This window comes from Spea bombifrons, chromosome 4, assembly GCF_027358695.1.
Source record: "Spea bombifrons isolate aSpeBom1 chromosome 4, aSpeBom1.2.pri, whole genome shotgun sequence".
Classification (NCBI taxonomy): Eukaryota; Metazoa; Chordata; class Amphibia; order Anura; family Pelobatidae; genus Spea; species Spea bombifrons.
Genome location: NC_071090.1, coordinates 110,886,441 through 110,909,289, shown reverse-complemented (window position 1 = coordinate 110,909,289; position 22,849 = coordinate 110,886,441). Strand labels below are relative to the sequence as shown.

At 38.3% G+C, this 22,849-nt stretch overlaps 2 protein-coding genes and 3 non-coding genes across 5 annotated transcripts; 1 reads left to right on the top strand and 4 right to left on the bottom strand.

The window, feature by feature from the left end:
• Positions 1–72: 72 nt before the first annotated feature.
• Positions 73–165, bottom strand: TRNAI-UAU (transfer RNA isoleucine (anticodon UAU)). Its single transcript is given in 2 exon segments — positions 73–108; positions 128–165. It is a non-coding gene; the product is annotated as a tRNA-Ile (tRNA).
• Positions 166–4,172: 4,007 nt separating this feature from the next.
• Positions 4,173–5,108, top strand: LOC128491721 (olfactory receptor 10A7-like). The gene has a single exon (XM_053464034.1). It carries the CDS (start codon positions 4,173–4,175, stop codon positions 5,106–5,108), a length of 936 nt encoding a protein of 311 aa, XP_053320009.1.
• Positions 5,109–5,896: 788 nt separating this feature from the next.
• Positions 5,897–5,989, bottom strand: TRNAI-UAU (transfer RNA isoleucine (anticodon UAU)). Its single transcript is given in 2 exon segments — positions 5,897–5,932; positions 5,952–5,989. It is a non-coding gene; the product is annotated as a tRNA-Ile (tRNA).
• A 5,825-nt stretch (positions 5,990–11,814) lies between these two features.
• Positions 11,815–11,907, bottom strand: TRNAI-UAU (transfer RNA isoleucine (anticodon UAU)). The gene is given in 2 exon segments: positions 11,815–11,850; positions 11,870–11,907. It is a non-coding gene; the product is annotated as a tRNA-Ile (tRNA).
• A 5,388-nt stretch (positions 11,908–17,295) lies between these two features.
• On the bottom strand, positions 17,296–18,183 carry LOC128491720 (olfactory receptor 5V1-like; the record flags this gene model as incomplete). The annotated part of the gene is made up of 1 exon (XM_053464033.1): positions 17,296–18,183. A coding segment is annotated over exon 1 (888 nt), but the record flags the coding sequence as incomplete, so codon positions are not given.
• Between the last annotated feature and the right edge of the window lie 4,666 nt (positions 18,184–22,849).

Below are 22,849 nucleotides of genomic sequence, written 5' to 3'. Positions count from 1 at the left end.
GGAGAAAATATATTCCTGCACATTATCCCTTAAAAAAATCTTTCAAATAAAACTCGAAAGCTTAAAGGGAAGTGCTCCAGGTGAGGCTTGAACTCACAACCTCAGCATTGCTCAACAAATAATGCCTTATAAGTACCGCGTGCTAACCGATTGCGCCACTGGAGCTTCGTGCTGGTGTCAGCTTACACTCGGTTTTCTTGTTTTGTCACTTGCAAACTTAACGCTGCTCTGTGGGACAGCGAAAATTGATGAAAAGGCTTCTTGCACATTAAGAAAGGTAGCTTGACCAAAGTTCGCTTGAAGCCTTTTCAGTCCACAAGCCAATTGTCTGTTTTTTCTTTCAAAATAGGAGTGTGGAAAGCTTTGTGATTCCCATGCATTCCTCCACGGCCAAGTTGCTCAGAGTGAATGTCTAAGACTCTGACAACTGCTCTGAGCAACTTGGCTTGGGAGGAACAGGGATTTCAACACACTTGGCAAAAAGCAGGGCAAGGCACACCACGGAGCAACTTGGCTTGGGGAGACTAATGGCTTCAATGTCATGAGTCAAAGGTCCGTAAGAGCAGCTGCCCTTCATTAAGGGAGCTCAGTGCCGGTCACCGATAGAGTCGTTCATACAGACCTTTACCGAAACTTGGCCTGGGAAGGCTCCAGGAGTTAAAGCTCTGTGCGAGTGATTCTATTGGTCGCCGGCAGGGGCCTCCTCTGGCATCAACCAATGAAGGCCAACTTACGGTATTATTATTTTTAATGTCTGCCCTCATTATTTTTAATTATTCCTTGGGCTTTTTTTAATTTTAAGGAACAAAAGGCTTTAGTGACTTCACACATGACTACTAGATGGATCTGGACAAGCTTTTTACTATATAAGTGTCAAGTGAGTGGACAGCTAGAAGATTAAGAGGAAGGTGTTTAGTAGAGATGTGTATTAGTATATATTTCTTTATACTCTCTATCTGACTAGACACATCCCATCTCTCATCACTCTAAACACTATACTTTCCCTCATGCCCCATTGTACATAAAGTAAGGGAAGATAGTGTCATTGTCAGCTCCTCTGTTTTTTTGGTATGATTAGTGTTCTTTAAGTCTTCCTTTCTTAGGAATTTTTGGGCGGCAAACAAAGACCAGTAGGTGCACAGATCACAGTTGACTGGGTTGCATTTCTCCTTTGAGTGCTTGGATTAACATTCTGATATTTAGAGGAAGGAGGTAGGTTGGGATTTTTTGTATTTTTTCTAACATTATGTCTCTCTCACAGTACAGGGCCTATAAGTTCACTTTATCATATTTCACCCTGCCATCCACCTAAACACTATAGCCCCATATTCATTTAATTACTCACTGCATGCGATGCGGAGGGATGCATGGTCATTGTCGATTTCTCCTTGGTTAATAGCGGGTTCTATTGACCTCTATTTTTAAATGTATTCTACCTTTCCAAACTCGCATGCACTCACATACAGATTGTAAGTACGTGAAGTGCAGGACATAGAATTACATTTCCTGGAAGAAACAGACAGCAACCGTGCATCCCAACCTCATAATTTGTTAATTGGAATTAGAGTTCCTTAACCTTAACCTTTTTTCCATTTGGTGAGGCATCTTCTTACATCCTATAGGATCCCCAAGCATGGGATGGAAAGAATGGAAGGAAGCATTGGATGGGTACCATGCCTCTTGTCTTGTAGGTTTATTTTTTTTAAGATGTTTATTCAGTACTTGATGGAGGTATGGGTCAGCTTTGTACCCCCCTTTTATACCTCTCCTCTGATTGTGACATATTTATAAGGAAGACTTACACAAAGTTATGCATTGGAGGTTTGAAGATATTTTTTTTCAAGAGATGATGAAATACATTTCTCCATAGCATAAAATAACTCAGTTACTGTATTCACTAAGATGTGAAGCAGTCGTTCAAGTTAAGGATTAACTCGATTGACCTTTCATGATTGAGAAGGCATGCCATCACATGTTAAAACTTGGTCATGTTTGTAAAGTATTAAAAATATAGAAAAAAATAAAAAAAATACTTGGTAAACAACTTTTTTGGCAAATATTTTTGCAAGGCCATGTAACTATAAATTTTGCGAGTTTTATGTGAGGTCATGTGAGTGAATGCAAGTTTGATGTGAAAATACATGCCCGGAACTTACAAAAATTATGCACTCAAGGTAAGATAACAAAGAAAAAGACTAAACTAAATAAATCATTAGAAAAGCTACGATCCTTAGGACCTGTTTTAACCACAAAAGCACCATTTTTCCTATACTCCATGTGTGGTAATAAAAAAACTGAGGGGTAAATTGCTCTATATAACCCCACCCAATCCCAAACTCATAGGTATGTGGGGCTAAATATTTTTTATCTTTCTCATTGCGGCCATGATCTCAAGGGAGTCTTAGTGGAGGGGAGGTTTTTTTTAAATTTAACTCCTTCAATACCGCAGAACAGAGATGGAGGGAGAGAGGAATGGAATGGGGTCTGTGTCCTGACAAAGGGAATCATATTTATTTTAAATCCCCTCAACTCAAATGCTAGAAGGTGAGACACTCAATGCAAGTGAATGTACAACTTGTTTTGCAAGTGTTAGAATCTGAGGGTATGCAATTGGGGTTGAGTCAGCTCAATCTAGTTAACCTTAAGTTGATTGACCGCCTGTCAAGGCTTCCATCCTGTAAAGCATCACTTGACCCTTCCTAAATAAATAGTAATTGGTGCTAAATTAAATAAAATGCTCATCCCTTTATACTACTGGCTCGTGCCTGGTTTTTCCTAATGTTACATTAGGTTGAGTTTTGTGTTCTCTTATAACTTTCTGCTCAGGTTATTGGTCAGTGGGGTTCTCTATCACTATACAAAATGAGCTGACATTTGTGAAATATTCTCTATTTTTCTGGAAGATGCCTGAATTTGATTTAAAAATCTCAAATCCAATGAACCTGAGTCACTTTAACTTAAAAATAGTTAATACACAGAGGGATGTGTAATCCCAGTATTGCTGCAATCAGGCCTCTTCCCTGGAGTTCTCTGAGAGATGCCCATCCCCGGGGTCCTTACAGAGAAAGGACGTCATGGTTTTTTAACATTATAAAACCCTCTAAAGCAGGCGATGTCTGTTTATTGCCCGGTATGTCTTCTACAGAAACAGTGTGGGGTCCTATCAGGAAATTATTTCAACCTTGCTTCGGTTAGATCAAAACCTGAATCCTCTGATATGGTGATATAACAAGGTGGACGAGGCTGGTAAGTTTTCCAAAGCTCTAAAGGCTTCTAAAGCTCTTCGAAAAAAGCAAACAAGAATACTAAATGACTTTTGATATATTTTTTAAATATTTTATATACCTAATTATCTATGTCTTGATGTCTAGTTAGGTGATAGAGTGATAATAGGAAGGTACAGTAGATATATTTTAATTATTTCCAATATTTTTCTTCTGAGTGCTTCGTGTCTACAAAATGTCCCTGATACCTTTTTTAAATCTTACTTTGAAATGCATATATTTTGTCAGTATTTCAAGACCATAATGTTGACTGGTGCCAAATGAGGCATACGACCTGTTCTTTGGCATTCCCAACCAAAATTGGTGTCATGTCCAACTTCTAGCTCTCATGTCCTCGTCTGCAACTCGTAAATCCCCACTCTACTCAACTTTTACAGACTTGACCAAGTGGGTTGAAATAATGTCTGTCAATAATACACTAGTGTCTTACGCATTTATATATAATAGCTGAGATTTTACTGTACGTAACTCGAGGTTTACCACTAACTAAATTCTTTTAGCTAAAATATGTTATTTTTCTTCTTTGTAGGTTATATTTGAATCTGTACATATATAATATCTCTGATTTCACTGAAGCTCCAAGTTCAGTGTGAAGAGAACTGCATAACCTGAGAACAAACCTTTGGACTTTCATCGCTATTGGGTCACTGTAATAGCATCACTACCTGCTACTTCATCTTTATGTTAAACACTCAGATTAACTGCTTATAGAACTTTTAGTTTCCTTAAAAATTGATTTGGGTTTTTACAAAAAATATCAACTTGTCTCTATGAGGTAAAAAAACTGCAGAATTAAGATAGAGCTGAAGCACCGAGAAGAAACAATTAACCCTTATGTGCCTGTTTCTGTAAAATCTGTCAGATATTATATCTCCTCTCTTGATTTATATGTTTGAAATAAACCAGACCAAAGTGACGGAGATTCTGCTGTTGGGTTTTCAGAATCCTCAGATGTTTAACTCTTTAATATTTGTTGTGTTCCTTGTGATGTACATCTTGACGTTAGTCGGGAACCTGCTGATTATTATACTGGTGGCAAAGTTTGATAGCCTGAAATCTCCCATGTATTTCTTCCTCACTCAGCTGGCATTGAGCGACAACCTTCTGACCACAGTTATAGTTCCCAACATGCTTCACGTTATAATTAATGGAGGAAGCACGATATCTCTTTCAGGCTGCATCACCCAGTTTTATTTTTATTGTGTTTCACAAGCTTCAGAGTGTTTCCTTCTTGCAATGATGTCCTACGACCGGTATTTAGCCATTTGCCGCCCTCTGCATTACACTTCTGTCATGGATTTTAGGCTAAATGTTCAGCTTATTCTTTATTCTTGGCTTTTAGCATGTATGATAACATTTATGGTTGCCCCTGCAGTTTCAGTGTTACAGTTCTGTGGTCATGTCATTGACCATTATTTCTGTGATCTCGCTCCTCTACTAGAGCTCTCATGTACAAAGCATCCTGCTGCTGAACTCATAGATCTTATCATAGGCATACCCTTTGTAACCATTCCTTTCCTCTTTATTATTTTCACATATGTTTCCATTGTCATCACCATCCTTGGTATCTCCTCCAGCGCCGGGAGGCAGAAAGCCTTCTCCACCTGCAGCTCTCACCTGACTGTAGTGTGCACCTACTACGGGACTGTAATTATAGTTTATTTGGCTCCTTCCAAAAAACAATCATTTAACATGAATAAATTGTTATCTCTTTTGTATACAGTGCTTTGCCCATTTGTTAACCCCATTATATATAGCCTTCGAAATGACGATATTAAGATAAACTTGAAAAAGTTTATTATAAATGGCCTCAAAAGAGTTTAGAATAAAGTCTATTGGGTATTCAATTTATACATTTTTGTCAAAAGCCCACATATGCACTTAAAAAAAACAAAAACCTTGCATACACTGGCATGCAGGAGAGCAAATCGCCAATTAATTAACCTGTAAAATGCAGGCGAGTTGGCGCTAATTTCCTTCCCCCTTACCTCAAAGTCTGGGTGACGGCAAAAATCACAATCTACCCCTTGGACCTGAAAGGGCAAAAAGCCTCTGGTGGAAAAAACTCTTACAGCACCCATGATCAGCAAAGCCATCAGTCATCTTCTTTTGCTGAAGGAAAGGATCATCCAAGAAATAAAACACGATACATACTAAATTGTTTTTTCTATATTTTTAATGCATAGAGAGCTATGTTTTGAAATGTCATTATTCATATACATTTCCTAAATCACAGACAGTTTTATTTCCTTATAACTACAAAGCAATTAATAAATACTATTCTAAAACCATGTATTATGTTAGTCTCAATATTTTTTCATTGTATGAAACTTTTTTTTTTTATATAAAATCATCTACATCACTAAAATCACATTCAGAATCAATATGTACTAATAATATAGCCAATTCTTACCTACTGAGCATGTGTAGACCACCAGGGAATCGCTGTCGGTTGGTTTGGAACCATGAGCTCTCCCAGCAGTTCTTAACCGCGGTCAGTGCTTCATTAAGCCGTGTTAACGTCTACTAATGAAAATATTGGAGAAAATATATTCCTGCACATTATCCCTTAAAAAAATCTTTCAAATAAAACTCGAAAGCTTAAAGGGAAGTGCTCCAGGTGAGGCTTGAACTCACAACCTCGGCATTGCTTAACAAATACTGCCTTATAAGTACCGCGCGCTAACCGATTGCACCACTGGAGCTTTGTGCTGGTTTCAGCTTACACTCGGTTTTCTTGTTTTGTCACTTGCAAACTTAACGCTCCTCTGTGGGACAGCGAAAATTGATGAAAAGGCTTCTTGCACATTAAGAAAGGTAGCTTGACCAAAGTTCGCTTGAAGCCTTTTCAGTCCAGAAGCCAATTGTCTGTTTTTTCTTTCAAAATAGGCGTGTGGAAAGCTTTGTGATTCCCATGCATTCCTCCACGGCCAAGTTGCTCAGAGTGAATGTCTAAGACTCAGACAACTGCTCTGAGCAACTTGGCTTGGGAGGAACAGGGATTTCAACACACTTGGCAAAAAGCAGGGCAAGGCACACCACGGAGCAACTTGGCTTGGGGAGACTAATGGCTTCAATGTCATGAGTCAAAGGTCCGTAAGAGCAGCTGCCCTTCATTAAGGGAGCTCAGTGCCGGTCACCGATAGAGTCGTTCATACAGACCTTTACCGAAACTTGGCCTGGGAAGGCTCCAGGAGTTAAAGCTCTGTGCGAGTGATTCTATTGGTCGCCGGCAGGGGCCTCCTCTGGCATCAACCAATGAAGGCCAACTGCCCTCCTTATTATTTTTAATGTCTGCCCTCATTATTTTTAATTATTCCTTGGGCTTTTGTTTAATTTTAAGGAACAAAAGGCTTTAGTGACTTCACACATGACTACTAGATGGATCTGGACAAGCTTTTTACTATATAAGTGTCAAGTGAGTGGACAGCTAGAAGATTAAGAGGAAAGTGTTTAGTAGAGATGTGTATTAGTATATATTTCTTTATACTCTCTATCTGACTAGACACATCCCATCTCTCATCACTCTAAACACTATACTTTCCCTCATGCCCCATTGTACATAAAGTAAGGGAAGATAGTGTCATTGTCAGCTCCTCTGTTTTTTTGGTATGATTAGTGTTCTTTAAGTCTTCCTTTCTTAGGAATTTTTGGGCGGCAAACAAAGACCAGTGGGTGCACAGATCACAGTTGAATGGGTTGCATTTCTCCTTTGAGTGCTTGGATTAACATTCTGATATTTAGAGGAAGGAGGTAGGTTGGGATTTTTTGTATTTTTTCTAACATTATGTCTCTCTCACAGTACAGGGCCTATAAGTTCACTTTATCATATTTCACCCTGCCATCCACCTAAACACTATAGCCCCATATTCATTTAATTACTCACTGCATGCGATGCGGAGGGATGCATGGTCATTGTCGATTTCTCCTTGGTTAATAGCGGGTTCTATTGACCTCTATTTTTAAATGTATTCTACCTTTCCAAACTCGCATGCACTCACATACAGATTGTAAGTACGTGAAGTGCAGGACATAGAATTACATTTCCTGGAAGAAACAGACAGCAACCGTGCATCCCAACCTCATAATTTGTTAATTGGAATTAGAGTTCCTTAACCTTAACCTTTTTTCCATTTGGTGAGGCATCTTCTTACATCCTATAGGATCCCCAAGCATGGGATGGAAAGAATGGAAGGAAGCATTGGATGGGTACCATGCCTCTTGTCTTGTAGGTTTATTTTTTTTAAGATGTTTATTCAGTACTTGATGGAGGTATGGGTCAGCTTTGTACCCCCCTTTTATACCTCTCCTCTGATTGTGACATATTTATAAGGAAGACTTACACAAAGTTATGCATTGGAGGTTTGAAGATATTTTTTTTCAAGAGATGATGAAATACATTTCTCCATAGCATAAAATAACTCAGTTACTGTATTCACTAAGATGTGAAGCAGTCGTTCAAGTTAAGGATTAACTCGATTGACCTTTCATGATTGAGAAGGCATGCCATCACATGTTAAAACTTGGTCATGTTTGTAAAGTATTAAAATTATAGAAAAAAATAAAAAAATACTTGGTAAACAACTTTTTTGTCAAATATTTTTGCAAGGCCATGTAACTATAAATTTTGCGAGTTTTATGTGAGGTCATGTGAGTGAATGCAAGTTTGATGTGAAAATACATGCCCGGAACTTACAAAAATTATGCACTCAAGGTAAGATAACAAAGAAAAAGACTAAACTAAATAAATCATTAGAAAAGCTACGATCCTTAGGACCTGTTTTAACCACAAAAGAACCATTTTTCCTATACTCCATGTGTGGTAATAAAAAAACTGAGGGGTAAATTACTCTATATAACCCTACCCAATCCCAAACTCATAGGTATGTGGGGCTAAATATTTTTTATCTTTCTCATTGCTGCCATGATCTCAAGGGAGTCTTAGTGAAGGGGAGGTTTTTCTTTTTTTAACTCCTTCAATACCGCAGAACAGAGATGGAGGGAGAGAGGAATGGGATGGGGTCTGTGTCCTGACAAAGGGAATTGTATTTATTTTAAATCCCCTCAACTCAAATGCCAGAAGGTGAGACACTCAAGTGAATGTACAACTTGTTTTGCAAGTGTTAGAGTCTGAGGGTATGCAATTGGGGTTGAGTCAGCTCAATCTAGTTAACCTTAAGTTGATTGACTGCCTGTCAAGGCTTCCATCCTGTAAAGCATCACTTGACCCTTCCTAAATAAATAGTAATTAGCGCTAAATTAAATAAAATGCCCATCCCTTTATACTAGGTTTTTCCTAATGTTACATTAGGTTGAGTTTTGTGTTCTCTTATAACTTTCTGCTCAGGTTATTGGTCAGTGGGGTTCTCTATTACTATACAAAGTGAGCTGGGATTTGTGAAATATTCTCTATTTTCCTGGAAGATGCATGAATTTGATTTAAAAATCCCAAATCCAATGAACTTGAGTCACTTTAACTTAAAAATAGTTAATACACAGAGGGATGTGTAATCCCAGTATTGCTGCAATCAGGCCTCTTCCCTGGAGTTCTCTGAGAGATGCCCATCCCCGGGGTCCTTACAGAGAAAGGACGTCATGGTTTTTTAACATTATAAAAACCTCTAAAGCAGGCGATGTCTGTTTATTGCCCGGTATGTCTTCTACAGAGACAGTGTGGGGTCCTATCAGGAAATTATTTCAACCTTGCTTCGGTTAGATCAAAACCTGAATCCTCTTATATGGTGATATAACAAGGTGGACGAGGCTGGTAAGTTTTCCAAAGCTCTAAAGGCTTCTAAAGCTCTTCGAAAAAAGCAAACAAGAATACTAAATGACTTTTGATATATTTTTTAAATATTTTATATACCTAATTATCTATGTCTTGATGTCTAGTTAGGTGATAGAGTGATAATAGGAAGGTACAGTAGATATATTTTAATTATTTCCAATATTTTTCTTCTGAGTGCTTTGTGTCTACAAAATGTCCCTGATACTCCCTTTTTTAAATCTTACTTTGAAATGCATATATTTTGTCAGTATTTCAAGACCATAATGTTGACTGGTGCCAAATGAGGCATACGACCTGTTCTTTGGCATTCCCAACCAAAATTGGTGTCATTTCCAACTTCCACCTCTCATGTCCTCGTCTGCAACTCGTAAATCCCCACTCTACTCAACTTTTACAGACTTGACCAAGTGGGTTGAAATAATGTCTGTCAATAATACACTAGTGTTTTACGCATTTATATATAATAGCTGAGATTTTACTGTATGTAACTCGAGGTTTACCACTAACTAAATTCTTTTAGCTAAAATATGTTATTTTTCTTCTTTGTAGGTTATATTTGAATCTGTACATATATAATATCTCTGATTTCACTGAAGCTCCAAGTTCAGTGTGAAGAGAACTGCATAACCTGAGAACAAACCTTTGGACTTTCATCGCTATTGGGTCACTGTAATACCATCTCTACCTACTACTTCGTCTTTACGTTAAACACTCAGATTAACTGCTTATAGAACTTTTAGTTTCCTTAAAAATTGATTTGGGTTTTTACAAAAAATATCAACTTGTCTCTATGAGGTAAAAAAACTGCAGAATTAAGATAGAGCTGAAGCACCGAGAAGAAACAATTAACCCTTATGTGCCTGTTTCTGTAAAATCTGTCAGATATTTATATCTCCTCTCTTGATCTATATGTTTGAAATAAACCAGACCAAAGTGACCGAGATTCTGCTGTTGGGTTTTCAGAATCCTCAGATGTTTAACGCTTTAATATTTGTTGTGTTCCTTGTGATCTACATCTTGACGTTAGTCGGGAACCTGCTGATTATTATATTGGTGGCAAAGTTTGATAGCCTGAAATCTCCCATGTATTTCTTCCTCACTCAGCTGGCATTGAGCGACAACCTTCTGACCACAGTTATAGTTCCCAACATGCTTCACGTTATAATTAATGGAGGAAGCACAATATCTCTTTCAGGCTGCATCACCCAGTTTTATTTTTATTGTGTTTCACTAGCTTCAGAGTGTTTCCTTCTTGCAATTATGTCCTACGACCGGTATTTAGCCATTTGCCGCCCTCTGCATTACACTTCTGTCATGGATTTTAGGCTAAATGTTCAACTTATTATTTATTCTTGGCTTATACCATGTTTACTAACATTTATGGTTGCCCCTGCGGTTTCAGTGTTACAGTTCTGCGGTCATGTCATTGACCATTATTTCTGTGATCTCGCTCCTCTACTAGAGCTCTCATGTACAAAGCATCCTGCTGCTGAACTCATAGATTTTATCATGGGCATACCCTTTGTAACCATTCCTTTCCTCTTTATAATTTTCACATATGTTTCCATTGTCATCACCATCCTTGGTATCTCCTCCAGCGCTGGGAGGCAGAAGGCCTTCTCCACCTGCAGCTCTCACCTGACTGTAGTGTGCACCTACTACGGGACTGTAATTATAGTTTATTTCGCTCCTTCCAAAAAACAATCATTTAACATGAATAAATTGTTATCTCTTTTGTATACAGTGCTTTGCCCATTTGTTAACCCCATTATATATAGCCTTCGAAATGACGATATTAAGATAAACTTGAAAAAGTTTATTATAAATGGCCTCAAAAGAGTTTAGAATAAAGTCTATTGGGTATTCAATTTATACATTTTTGTCAAAAGCCCACATATGCACTTAAAAATAAAAAAAAACTTCCATACACTGGCATGCAGGAGAGCGAATCACCTATTAATTAACCTGTAAAATGCAGGCGAGTTGGAGCTCATTTCCTTCCCCCTTACCTCAAAGTCTGGGTGACGGCAAAAATCACAATCTACCCCTTGGACCTGAAAGGGCAAAAAACCTCTGGTGGAAAAAACTCTTACAGCACCCATGATCAGCAAAGCCATCAGTCATCTTCTTTTGCTGAAGGAAAGGATCATCCAAGAAATAAAACACGATACATACTAAATAGTTTTTTCTATATTTTTAATGCATATAGAGCTATGTCTTGAAATGTCATTATTCATATACATTTCCTGAAACACTAAGCCTTTTTGGGATAAAATCTTAAATCTGTAAATAATTCTCCATGCAATAACTCACAATGGCTCTAACTATTTCTTCAAAATGTCCATCCTTAGTATATATATTCCCAAAAAATCACAGACTTTGAATTTTTATACCAAACAATTTTATTTCCTTATAACTATAAAGCAATTAATAAATACTATTCTAAAACCATGTATTAATATTTTTTCATTGTATGAAACTCATCTACATCACTAAAATCACATTCACAATCACTCTGTAATAATAATATAGCCAATTCTTACCTACTGAGCATGTGTAGACCACCAGGGAATCGCTGTCACCCGATTTGAAACCATGAACTCTCCCAGCAGTTCTTAACCGCGGTCAGTGCTTCATTAAGCCGTGTTAACGTCTACTAATGAAAATATTGGAGAAAATATATTCCTGCACATTATCCCTTAAAAAAATCTTTCAAATAAAACTTGAAAGCTTAAAGGGAAGCGCTCCAGGTGAGGCTTGAACTCACAACCTCGGCATTGCTCAACAAATACTGCCTTATAAGTACCGCGTGCTAACCAATTGCGCCACTGGAGCTTCGTGCTGGTGTCAGCTTACACTCGGTTTTCTTGTTTTGTCACTTGCAAACTTAACGCTCCTCTGTGGGACAGCGAAAATTGATGAAAAGGCTTCTTGCACATTAAGAAAGGTAGCTTGACCAAAGTTCGCTTGAATCCTTTTCAGTCCACAAGCCAATTGTCTGTTTTTTCTTTCAAAATAGGCGTCTGGAAAGCTTTGTGATCCCCATGCAAGCTTGTAGAGCCATGCTTAAAGGGGTGGTTTTGGGACATGGATTTCGAGTGGAATGGATTTGTGGCATAAAAAAAACTTTGCGTATTGGTGGATGTCATGGGAAGCGCGTCACATTGTGCCGAACTACTCTCTTGCTCGGGACTCAAAACCACAATCCCTGGGTTAGGAGACCAGTGCCTTATCCATTAGGCCACTGGCACATCTGGCAGTAGCACTGGCTGGTTTTGGTGGCTGCAAACTAGGTTCAGAGAGCCCTCATTATGACTCTAGTTTGTTGCCCGACATACGAGATCGACTGATCGCTCTGGGCTAAAACACTCAATTAGCAAAAAGCAACCAAGCAAACACTACTTTTGGAATGTCTTTTGAAAAGAGGCCCAAAAATTGGACGTTCCTCTGGAAAATCACCTCTTTGGCAATCAGCTTGATTTGCCTGGTTGGCTTCTACAGGGAGTGCTAAAATAGCGACATCTAGTGGTCACTAGGAAATCCAACATTGAACCACATGCTGTAAAAAATATTTTCTACAATATCGACACCTAGTGGTCATCTAGTAAATCCGACATTGGACAACAAGCGGTGAAATATTTTGTCGAATCTATTATGTCATAGGACCAGAAAGGGTTAAATTGTCTCTTAATCTTTAGACCTTGATCACACAATCCTCAACAGGAAAATCGGTAAAATCTATTCTTCTTTCTTTATTATTATTGCTAATAACTCCATGTAAAACATAAAAACATAATTTTCTGAAAATGACTGAGATGAGCTGAAAAATCACACAACATATAATATCTGCCTCCCTACAGTCCTTCAATAAAGTGTGTCTTCTATGACTAGTGATAGAGCCATAGACACATTTTTTATTTTATGCACGACTCCTTGACACATTAGTGAGGCTGACCGTGGATCCGGGGAGGAAAGCCCTCCCCACAAAAAGAATGATGATCGGTGCGGCGGCGCCCGTCTAAAAGAGCTTAGGAAGCGATCGGAATCGATAAACGATGTTGCTGACATGCCTCGATATCGAGGCATGTAGTAACACAACCCCCTACCCCGATAGCCTTGTGATTGCTCTGAAGAGCAACCACAAGTGCCATCATGCAGATGACGTTGCCCTATGGGAATTTATAATGCCAATATTTTAACTCTTTCCATGCAGGAATTTTTGTGAAGCGAAGAGCAACCACAAGTGCCATCATGCAGATGACGTTGCCCTATGGGAATTTATAATGCCAATATTTTAACTCTTTCCATGCAGGAATTTTTGTGAAGCGATAGAATTATAGGACTTTCTCATAAAAAACTATATATATATGAGTGGTGATCTGGCTACTGAACCTCTCTCTTGAGTTCTGTCTAAAGTGGATATAGAGGTGAAAGGTGATCATTGTTGACCTTATTTGCATGTGCCTACCCAGAATCCCTTGTGGTTGTGGCAGCAGCAGAAGGTTTCTGCCTTATTTGGTAGATGTAGATGAGTGCTTAATAATTCTTCTGCTACGCCCTTAATTTTAACTGGAAGGATTTTCCATCACCTTTACCCCACCATAACTTTTGTTATTGGTATTTCTGGTTATTGCAGCTAAACTAAACATTATGGACAGGGAAACAAATGTTATCAAACAAATACATCCTATAAAAAGTTAAAAACTACCTAACGTGGCATAATTTATATTCAAATGACAATTAACCATTTCAGTGCCTGTAAAACTATGCAATCATTTACCTCTACAGACAAGCAAGGATTATATTTGATAGGGCAGCTTCTATTGCAGGAATTGTGTACACTACACGCATTCCTTCTCCCTCCTATCTCTTCTATCAGTTTTTAAACTGCACCTGCACACTCTCTCTCACACATGGACTCTCTCCCTTTGTTGCACCCCATCCTTCCTCTTCTGTCAGTATATTCTCTGCAGCTGCGCACTCCCCGTCAGTATCTTCTCTGCAGCTTCACAGACAGATCATAGGAGACCAAACAATGGCTGGAGAAGATGGGTGAGCAAGTGGTGGGGTAGGTACAAGGCAGTGGAAGTGGACAAGGGTACGGACGAGGCAAGAAGGGGAGTGAAGACTGTGGGTAATGGGTACAGAGAGGACTATGGGGACAAGAGCAGGTGGCACAGAGAACCCTAAGGGAATAAGGGCAGGAGGCACAGACATGACCGAGGGAGAGGAAATGGATTGGAAATTAAATTCATTGTCTTACAAAGAATGTGCCAAAAACAAAAGGAAAGCTCTGAAATAATTTGGGGGCCTTCTGTACAAGTTTCTTGGAAAATCTCAGTAGAGGTATGATGGGCATCAATACAATTTGACAATAATAATTATAAACAGCAAAATAAACTAATATTTTAACCCCTTAAGGACAATGGGCAATCCCTAAACCCATTGAAAACAATGCATTTGTCATTAAGGGGTTAAAGAAGATTGATCACTGATATTTCATATCAGTACCATCAAGTACCATCTTTATGCTATATTGTAAATCCTGTCTGCACATGCGCAGATGGCAGTTTCCCGGCAAGTCAGGTGTTAGGTGATGCAGCTTGCTTAGAGAAACCACCAAATGCACACGTGCAGAAACGCCACAGAAATCTATAAAACAGTAGACAGTAATGGTGTTTACTGAGCGTAGACCAGACATCCATACTGGCAGTTAGCAGGGAATGATGGAGTTGCTGTCAGAGCTCTTGTGCATGAATGAGGAGTGAGAAACAAAATGCAAATGAAAGCAGTGAGCGGTGGAAAGGAGAGGAAAAAACAGAATAAACAGAAAGTAGACTCAGTACTTAAAGACTATGGTGGGACGCTCTGTACCCCGACTGGGTACTCCTGCCAAACGTTGCTTCCTCCTGTCAGGACACCAGCGATTAACCCCTTCAGTGCCAGACAGAACCAGCGTTGTAGAGAGAAGTGGGGACGCCACTGAACCGGAGCTGCGCTGGCACTGTGGCTAGCCGAAGCTTACTTAAGGTATCATAGCAGCCCACCCCAAGCATCAGACAGCACTCATGTTGAGGTGGAAACATGACCCATTTTTATTGAAAACACACCAATATTTAAACATTACAAGTGGTTAATATGCATACCATAGACACAGCAAACCACACACAGTTCTCCATCAGGTCCTCCTTTGCACACGTCTCAGTATTTGATTCAACCCACCAGCAGATCACTATTGTAGTCTGTGGGGAGGACGGAGCAATTTAAAGTCTTCTCTGGGCACCATTAATGAGATACCTGTGTGGAGGGCTTTAAATTGCATGAGAGTCTCAGTGGGTTAATGGCAGTGCAGTCCAACTGATTTAGCTCCTTCACAAGTAATACAGCCATAAAAAATTAGATAGGATTTGATGAAATTGACGTAGTGGCGAGCTAATGGCCATATAGTTTGACAAAATCCCCAATATTTATGGCTGGGTATTCACTGATCATTTCCTTTGTTGTGTGTACCTATTGGTCAGACTCTGAATGCTTTTTAGGGTCTGCTCCCCTTTCTGTACCTTTTGTGCATTTAACTTGGCTTTCTTAGTGGTAAATCATACATGGTTTTTATTCATAAATGCACGTTTTCTTATTGTCATTTTAATCTTCTAATTCCGTAGACTGTATATAACAGGATTCAACAGTGGGGACACAATAGTGTAACACACAGAAACCATTTTTTGTAATCTTAAATACTGTTCTTTAGACAGAATCACGTAGTTAAACACCAGCGCCCCATAATACATACAGACCACGGTCAGGTGGGAGCTGCAGGTGGAGAAGGCTTTTTGTCTTCCAGTTGAGGTTGAGATCTGGAGGATGGCGAGAATGATATTTATATAAGTTACAGAGATAACAATTACTGGCAGAAATAATATTGGGATAGAGCCTACAGCAATGACTATTTGCGTGTCTGAGCATGAAAGTCTGAGAAGTGGAAGAAGGTCACAATAAAAATGGTTAATTATATTTGACCCACAAAAGGTCATTTTATGAAAAAGGACCATATGTGATAAAACAAGAAGTATTCCACACACCCAAGAGGAAGTTACAAGAAGAATACAATGAAGGGTTATATATTTCCCTTAAGAACATTCTCCCCAATTTCCTGCTAATGGGGATAAGGATTAAATATTTTTTTTAAAAAATGAATCCCTCACCCTATTCCCAGTATTCCCAAGGTGGCTAGTTTTCAAACATATAGGGTTTGATGGGAGTAAATTTCATTGACTGGCTTAAAAAATGTAACAAATAGGACATGGAGGCAGTATGGTCAGATTTTAAAAAAATATATATTTTGAGCACAGCAGAAATGTTACAAAGGGTACAAAAATTTAAAAAAACAACCCAGTCTTTAAAGATTTCCAACATCTCTTTGCTTGCAAGCAACCTGCTTAGGTTTTCTGCTTTTAAAAACTCTCATATACTGACACCTCCTACATGTGAGTGCATGCAAGGTTTTTCTCTCCTGTGAGTGCTAATTCCAGTTGGCTTTCGTGAATTTGTGAGTTGGACTTTTAATTCGCAACTGCTCTCAGTTTAGTGAACAGATGTGGAAATAGATGCGTTCTAGACATTAAGAGACTGGGTTGAAATTATATGGAAAGGGAGGGAGTAAGAGGAAAGAGAGGGCCTCATATGAAGGCTGTATTAGCAATAGAGAAAGCCTGGATAATTTGTAATATTAATTTTTATTTACTTTGATAAACCATTGGTCAATTATTAAAATTATTTACATTTTTTCCATTCATTTCACACGGACTTAGAAAATATTAAGCTTAAAGCCTAAACTGAGATATCACATGACCGACTTATGTATATTTATTAACCCCTTAAGGACAATGGACGGTCCCTAAACCCATTGAAAACAATGCATTTTGAGCCCGTACATGTACGGGCTTTGTCATTAAGGGGTTAAACAGCTCATACTGTTAACCCTTGCTGCATATATTTTTTTTGCTAGATAAACAGAGATAAATATAATAAGATAATCCAATCATCTCTATATTATGTTAATTGTATCTCTATTAAATGTATTTTATTTTCTTAATATCCACGTGTAAGGAAAAAAGCATTGTTGTTCATACATAAATTGGTGACGCTATATTGAACTAGGAGTCTGTTCATTGTACATAGTTTTTAATTTATATTTTTTTTCCGGAAAATCATTTTTGTTATTGTCTTTTTAATCTCTTCATTCCTTACACTGTATATAAGTGGGTTTAATAGCGGGGTCATAATAGTATAACACACAGATATCATTTTTTGTAACCCTAAGTAATGTCCTTTAGATGGAATCACATAGTTAAACACCAAGGTCCCATAATACATACAGACCACGGTCAGGTGGGAGCTGCAGGTGGAGAAGGCTTTTTGTCTTCCAGCTGATGTAGAGATCCGGAGGATGGCGACAATGATGTTTATATAAGATAAAGAAATAAAAATAAAAGGTAGAAATACTAAAGGGATAGAGTTGAAAAAGTTTACTGTTTCACTAGCTGATGTGTCTGAACAGGAAAGTCTGAGAAGTGGAGGAAGGTCACAATAAAAATGGTTAATTGTATTTGACTCACAAAATGTCATCTTGTACAAAAGAACAATATGTGGGAAAGCAAACACTAAACCACATACCCAAGAAAAAGTTGCAAGAAGAATACAAAGTTTGAGGTCCATGATTGTGGAATAACGCAATGGGTTACAGATGGCCAAATACCGATCGTAGGACATCACGGTGAGGAGGAGACATTCGTTAACAGTGGGCACAGAGAAAAAGTAGAATTGCGTGAAGCAGCCAGCTTGGGATATAGAACTTCCTTCTCTCAATATAATCTGCAGCATTTCAGGTTGAATGGTTGTGGAGAGAAGGATGTCATTGAGAGACAGGTGGCTGAGGAAGAAGTACATCGGGGAATGCATATGGTGACTTATGGAGACAAACGATATGATTGTGAAATTAGCAAATAATGTTAACATGTAAATTATTAGAAACAGAAGAAAAAGCATGGTTTTAAGGCTGTGAATGTTCTCAAATCCCAGAATCCGGAATTCATTGATTGTTGTCTTGTTCATTAGATTCTCTAAGATGTTTTTATGTAAAAATAAATGCATGAATATTCTCTGAAACAAACAAAAAAAGTCATTGTAATTTGCTGAAAGTAGCAGGGTATGTCATCAGCCAAAAAGGTTGAAAATAGATAATATATGTCAATAAATAGCAAAATAGTTAATTAAGTAGCGTTCCAAAGTATCTGTAAAATATCAATCATTTATCCTTCTTAGGCAATAATAAAAAACCATAACGATTCTGAGTAATGAGCTTACCTGCCTCCTGCTGATGGATTTTAAATGCATGAAGTCTGTCTATGTGCGCTGTGAATATATTTATACCTTTTCAAGATATTCTGTAGGAGGTCACTAGGGATGGATATTCTACAGAGGTTTTCAGGGAAGGACCCTTGTGTAGACAATGAACAAAGGGACAAATTGCATCATTTCAGAGGCAATTTCAATTTGTTATAAACATATAATCACATCTCATTTAGAAGTTGTTGGGTTTTTTTGCTAAAGACAGTGTGTTCTGATATCTGTATATATGTCTACATATTGTAAATAGTACTATATTGGGTTGTACCCTTACACTACCACCCAGTGGAGAAATGATGTATTGCAGCATGTTTCTATTAACCTGTTTCTGTACCAGTACTGTTTCATGCTTTTTTTATACTATTCCCTGTTAGTAAAGTGACCTGATCTAGGCTAGCTAGGACCTTATTCGTATTGGCTCAAGACTAAATAGTCATGTTTGTATGCATATGTGTTCTAATAATTTGTGCAGATAATATATTTTCCTAATTCTTATTTTGTATAGTTTTATAAAGATTTTTTTAAAGCGTCCAAATAGTCCTCCATGCCTCCTTTTATTTAGAAGCTGCTCTCTGTCTGCCAAACCTTGCCCTATAAAGACATTGTGAGGGCAGAACAGTAAAAGGACTTGTTACATGGTGGGTCTAGCAACAGCAAAACTGGATTCCTTATACACAGTACCATCTTATCTCTTCAGCCATCAAACACTTAGAAAGTTAACCCCATCATGCACAGTTGGTGTCTTAAGGTGATTTACTTCAAACGTCCCATTGACTGTGTTTACTCTGATACCGCTAGATGCTATAAGACTGAACCAGTGCTCTCATGTGACAATCTAAGTGGTCACATTCTGACCACTTCTGAAAAACCAGCAGAATGTCAACAGTGAGTGAGCCAAACTTAGTTCATTGGCAAGTATGGTAGGCAGCAGCCAAAGGGTTAATCCAGAGAGAGTCCAGAGTTGACATAGCAGGCAACAGACAAAAGGTTAATCCAAGGGTCGGAAACAGGAGAACCAAAGGGACAGGAGCACAGAGCTAGGGACACAATGCAGCACACTGAGGACTTCACAATAGCTGAACACCATATGCAGAGAACCTTGAAGTTAAACAGAGTTTTGGTCCCCCCCCAAAAATCCAGTTTAGCTATTTTTCCAATTTTGACACAAGATGGCGGCGTCCTTTAAAAAAACAACCAAGTTTCCAAAAGGGTCTATCAAGCTCAGCGGGACATCAATTCCAAATTTCAGTTGAGGGGGACCAGCTCGTATGTATTCCCATCCCCCGCACACAACATAGGATTGTGAATACCGCCTCCTGTGTGATAGATCTAACGAAAAATACAGTTGATCTAACCGGATCTAACAAATATCTACCAAAATCCATTGAAAAAAAATCCAAATTTCAGTTGAGGGGGGGCAGCATTAAGTATGCAATATCTTAGTCATTAGACTAGATCTAACAAAAATTTTGTCTGATCAAACCTGATCTAACACAGAGCTGTCATAATGAGTAACATTTTGTTGAATTTTTTGTTAAGGGGGGGCTGGTTACGGGTTAGCCCCCGCTGAAAAAGATTGTTAATATTGCTTATTTTAGAGTAGATCTAACAGAAAAAAAAACAGTTGATCAAACCTGATCTAACAAAGATCTAACAAATGCAATGATCTTTTGTAAAAAATCTTAATATGGGGGGGGCAACCCGGGGGAGGTAGTTTTAAGGGTCAAGTCTAGACAGTTGATTTAACCTTTAACTCATCTGGCCACTCAACTTCTTAATGAATAGACCAAAAACAGTAATCAACGTTGCTGATATGAAGCTATAGATACATAAACCAACCACGGCATGGATTGAATGAACATACCCAGATAGACACGAATGGACCCACGTAAGTGCCAGTTCTGTCTATAGGAAGCTAAAGAAGAACTAATATCTCACCATGTGCATGGGTTTTCCCAAAGGTTCTTGTTCTGGTAAGACAAACGTTGTTACCTTTACTGAGCAGAATGTTTGTCCAGGCCGGTAATAAAAAGCTTTTATATTTTTTATCATGCTGTACTAGTATATAAAGTAGCCGGACAAAGAAATAACACCTCCTTCAATATAACATTTCAGTTTCAAAAGTTGTGGTGAGAAGGGCAGGTGTTGAGGAGGAAGTACATTAAAGCATTCATATTGCAACATGTGATGACCAGCCATATGATGGTGATGGAAAACCCTTCCACTAAAATTTAGGGGTAGTAGAAGTATTATTAAACACTCATCTACAGACACCAGACACGCCAGAAGGCTTGTTGTTCCCTCAGAAATCTCATGGTGTTGCCACAACCACAAGGGATTCTGGGTAGGCGCATGCAAATAAGGTCAACAATTATCCACTTTTGCCTCTATATCCACTTTATATGTGGATCCCGTGAAAGTAATCGCCCGCTGTACAGGACAGCCTTTAGACAAAACTCAGGATGAGGTGCAGCAGCCAGATCACCACCCATGGACAGCTTTTTTTGTGTTTAAGTTTATTTATACAAAACTGATTATGATACAACAAACATTTTGTGCCTGTTTTGACAAAATTACGTTAGTTCAGACAGTCGATAAGCAGTACTCAGCTCAGGGCAATACACGTTACAGTACGACTTCAGTTTACGGAAAGCTCAGTAATATACAGTAGAAGCAGTGTACAATTATATTTCCAGACATGGCACATATGGTTAGCACATTAATGGAACACAGCCTGGGGAAATGTGATGGAAGGGGTGGGTGAAGGGGAGGGTAAAGGGGGCCGAGGAGAATGGGGCTAGTCTTCAGACCTATGAGTGGAAAAAACAATCCTTCTGCTTTTTCTTGTCGATGTAGATTAGTGCTTAATAATGCTTCTGCTACCCCCCCCATGGTTACATAGACTCCATCATTTGCGGGTTGAGCTTTCTGTAGGCGTAGAAGTGATTAGAAGATATGATATGTTATATATAATAGATTATTATATTATATATTAGACTTGTGCAAATGGACCAAAAAATGATTTTTTTGAAAACTTTCCAGCAAGAAAAGTCAACGGGAGTCTTGGAGCTGCAGGAAAGGAAGCAGGTGCATGGAAGCGGTCGTGGAGTAGGTAAGGAGACATTTAGAAAGTTTGCAACGGAGTCCGTATATGAGAGAGAGAGAGAGTGAGTAAGAATGCGTGTGAGGGAAAAAAAAAAAAAAAACAACAACAACAAAATTCAAATAAAAGTTTCATTGGAGGTGCCGTTTTGGACATTTGTACGAACTGACTAAATTAGCAAATTTTGTTAAAATTTCTGATTGCACGAATTTAGCCTTTGCAAATTATTTTTTTCTAGATTATTCTTACTGCTTTCTAACCACAGAACATTGTGATAATACCCCAAACAGTGCTTTAAATAAACAATTTGCATTTCAATGAGAACCAATCTTTTATTTGTAAAGCACCAACAAATTATACATCGCTGTACAATTTAAATGGCGCAGTTAACACACATAACAAACGTACATTAATACATTCAGACACATCAGGAGATGAGAATGAACTTAAGGAAAAAATTATATTTTTTGAACTGTATCTTTGCTCTATTAACCATCACCATTCTGTTCTTAAAAGGACTTGACAAAATTTACATTACAATTCCAAAATTACAATGACAAAAGGCACCAAGTATAGGAAAAAAAAACTTAATTGTAAAATCTTATTCAGTACATTGTTTTTGTTTTTTTTTGCCTAAAGAGTTACAAACCATACAGCCAATAATTTTAAAACAATACGTTTTAACAAATTCTAGTTTAATAGAGTAGGCAATATATCCGACTACATAAAATCAGTGTAGTCTTCGTGCTCGTCTTCGGCAAATGTCCGTATGAGCAACACTATTGGTCGCCAGCAGGAGGCCCCCAATGAGGCCCCCAATGAGCACACTACCATATATGGCTAATATATTCTCGGACAGAATGCTGCCCTCTATTGGTTATACATTGAGTAGCATTGTTCCATTTGCTTGAGAAAAAGTTATTATGCTACTCAATGTAAAACCAACAGAGGGCAGCATTCTGTCCGAAGATATATTAGCCATATGTGGCAGTGTGTTCATTTTCATTTATTAATTATTCAAATAAAATATATTCCCATGATCCTCTGGTCTCCCCGCTGCAACAGTTAAATGTCCTCACTCGCGGACATTAATTCTGTCGAACTTGCAAACTCTTTTTTTCTATTTATTTTGGGGGTTTTTCTTTGTATTAAACTGTTAGACAAAAGGATCATGGGAATATATTTTATTTGAATAAATGCAAATGAGCACACTGCCACATATGACTAATATATATCTTCGGGCAGAATGCTGCCCTCTATTGGTTATAC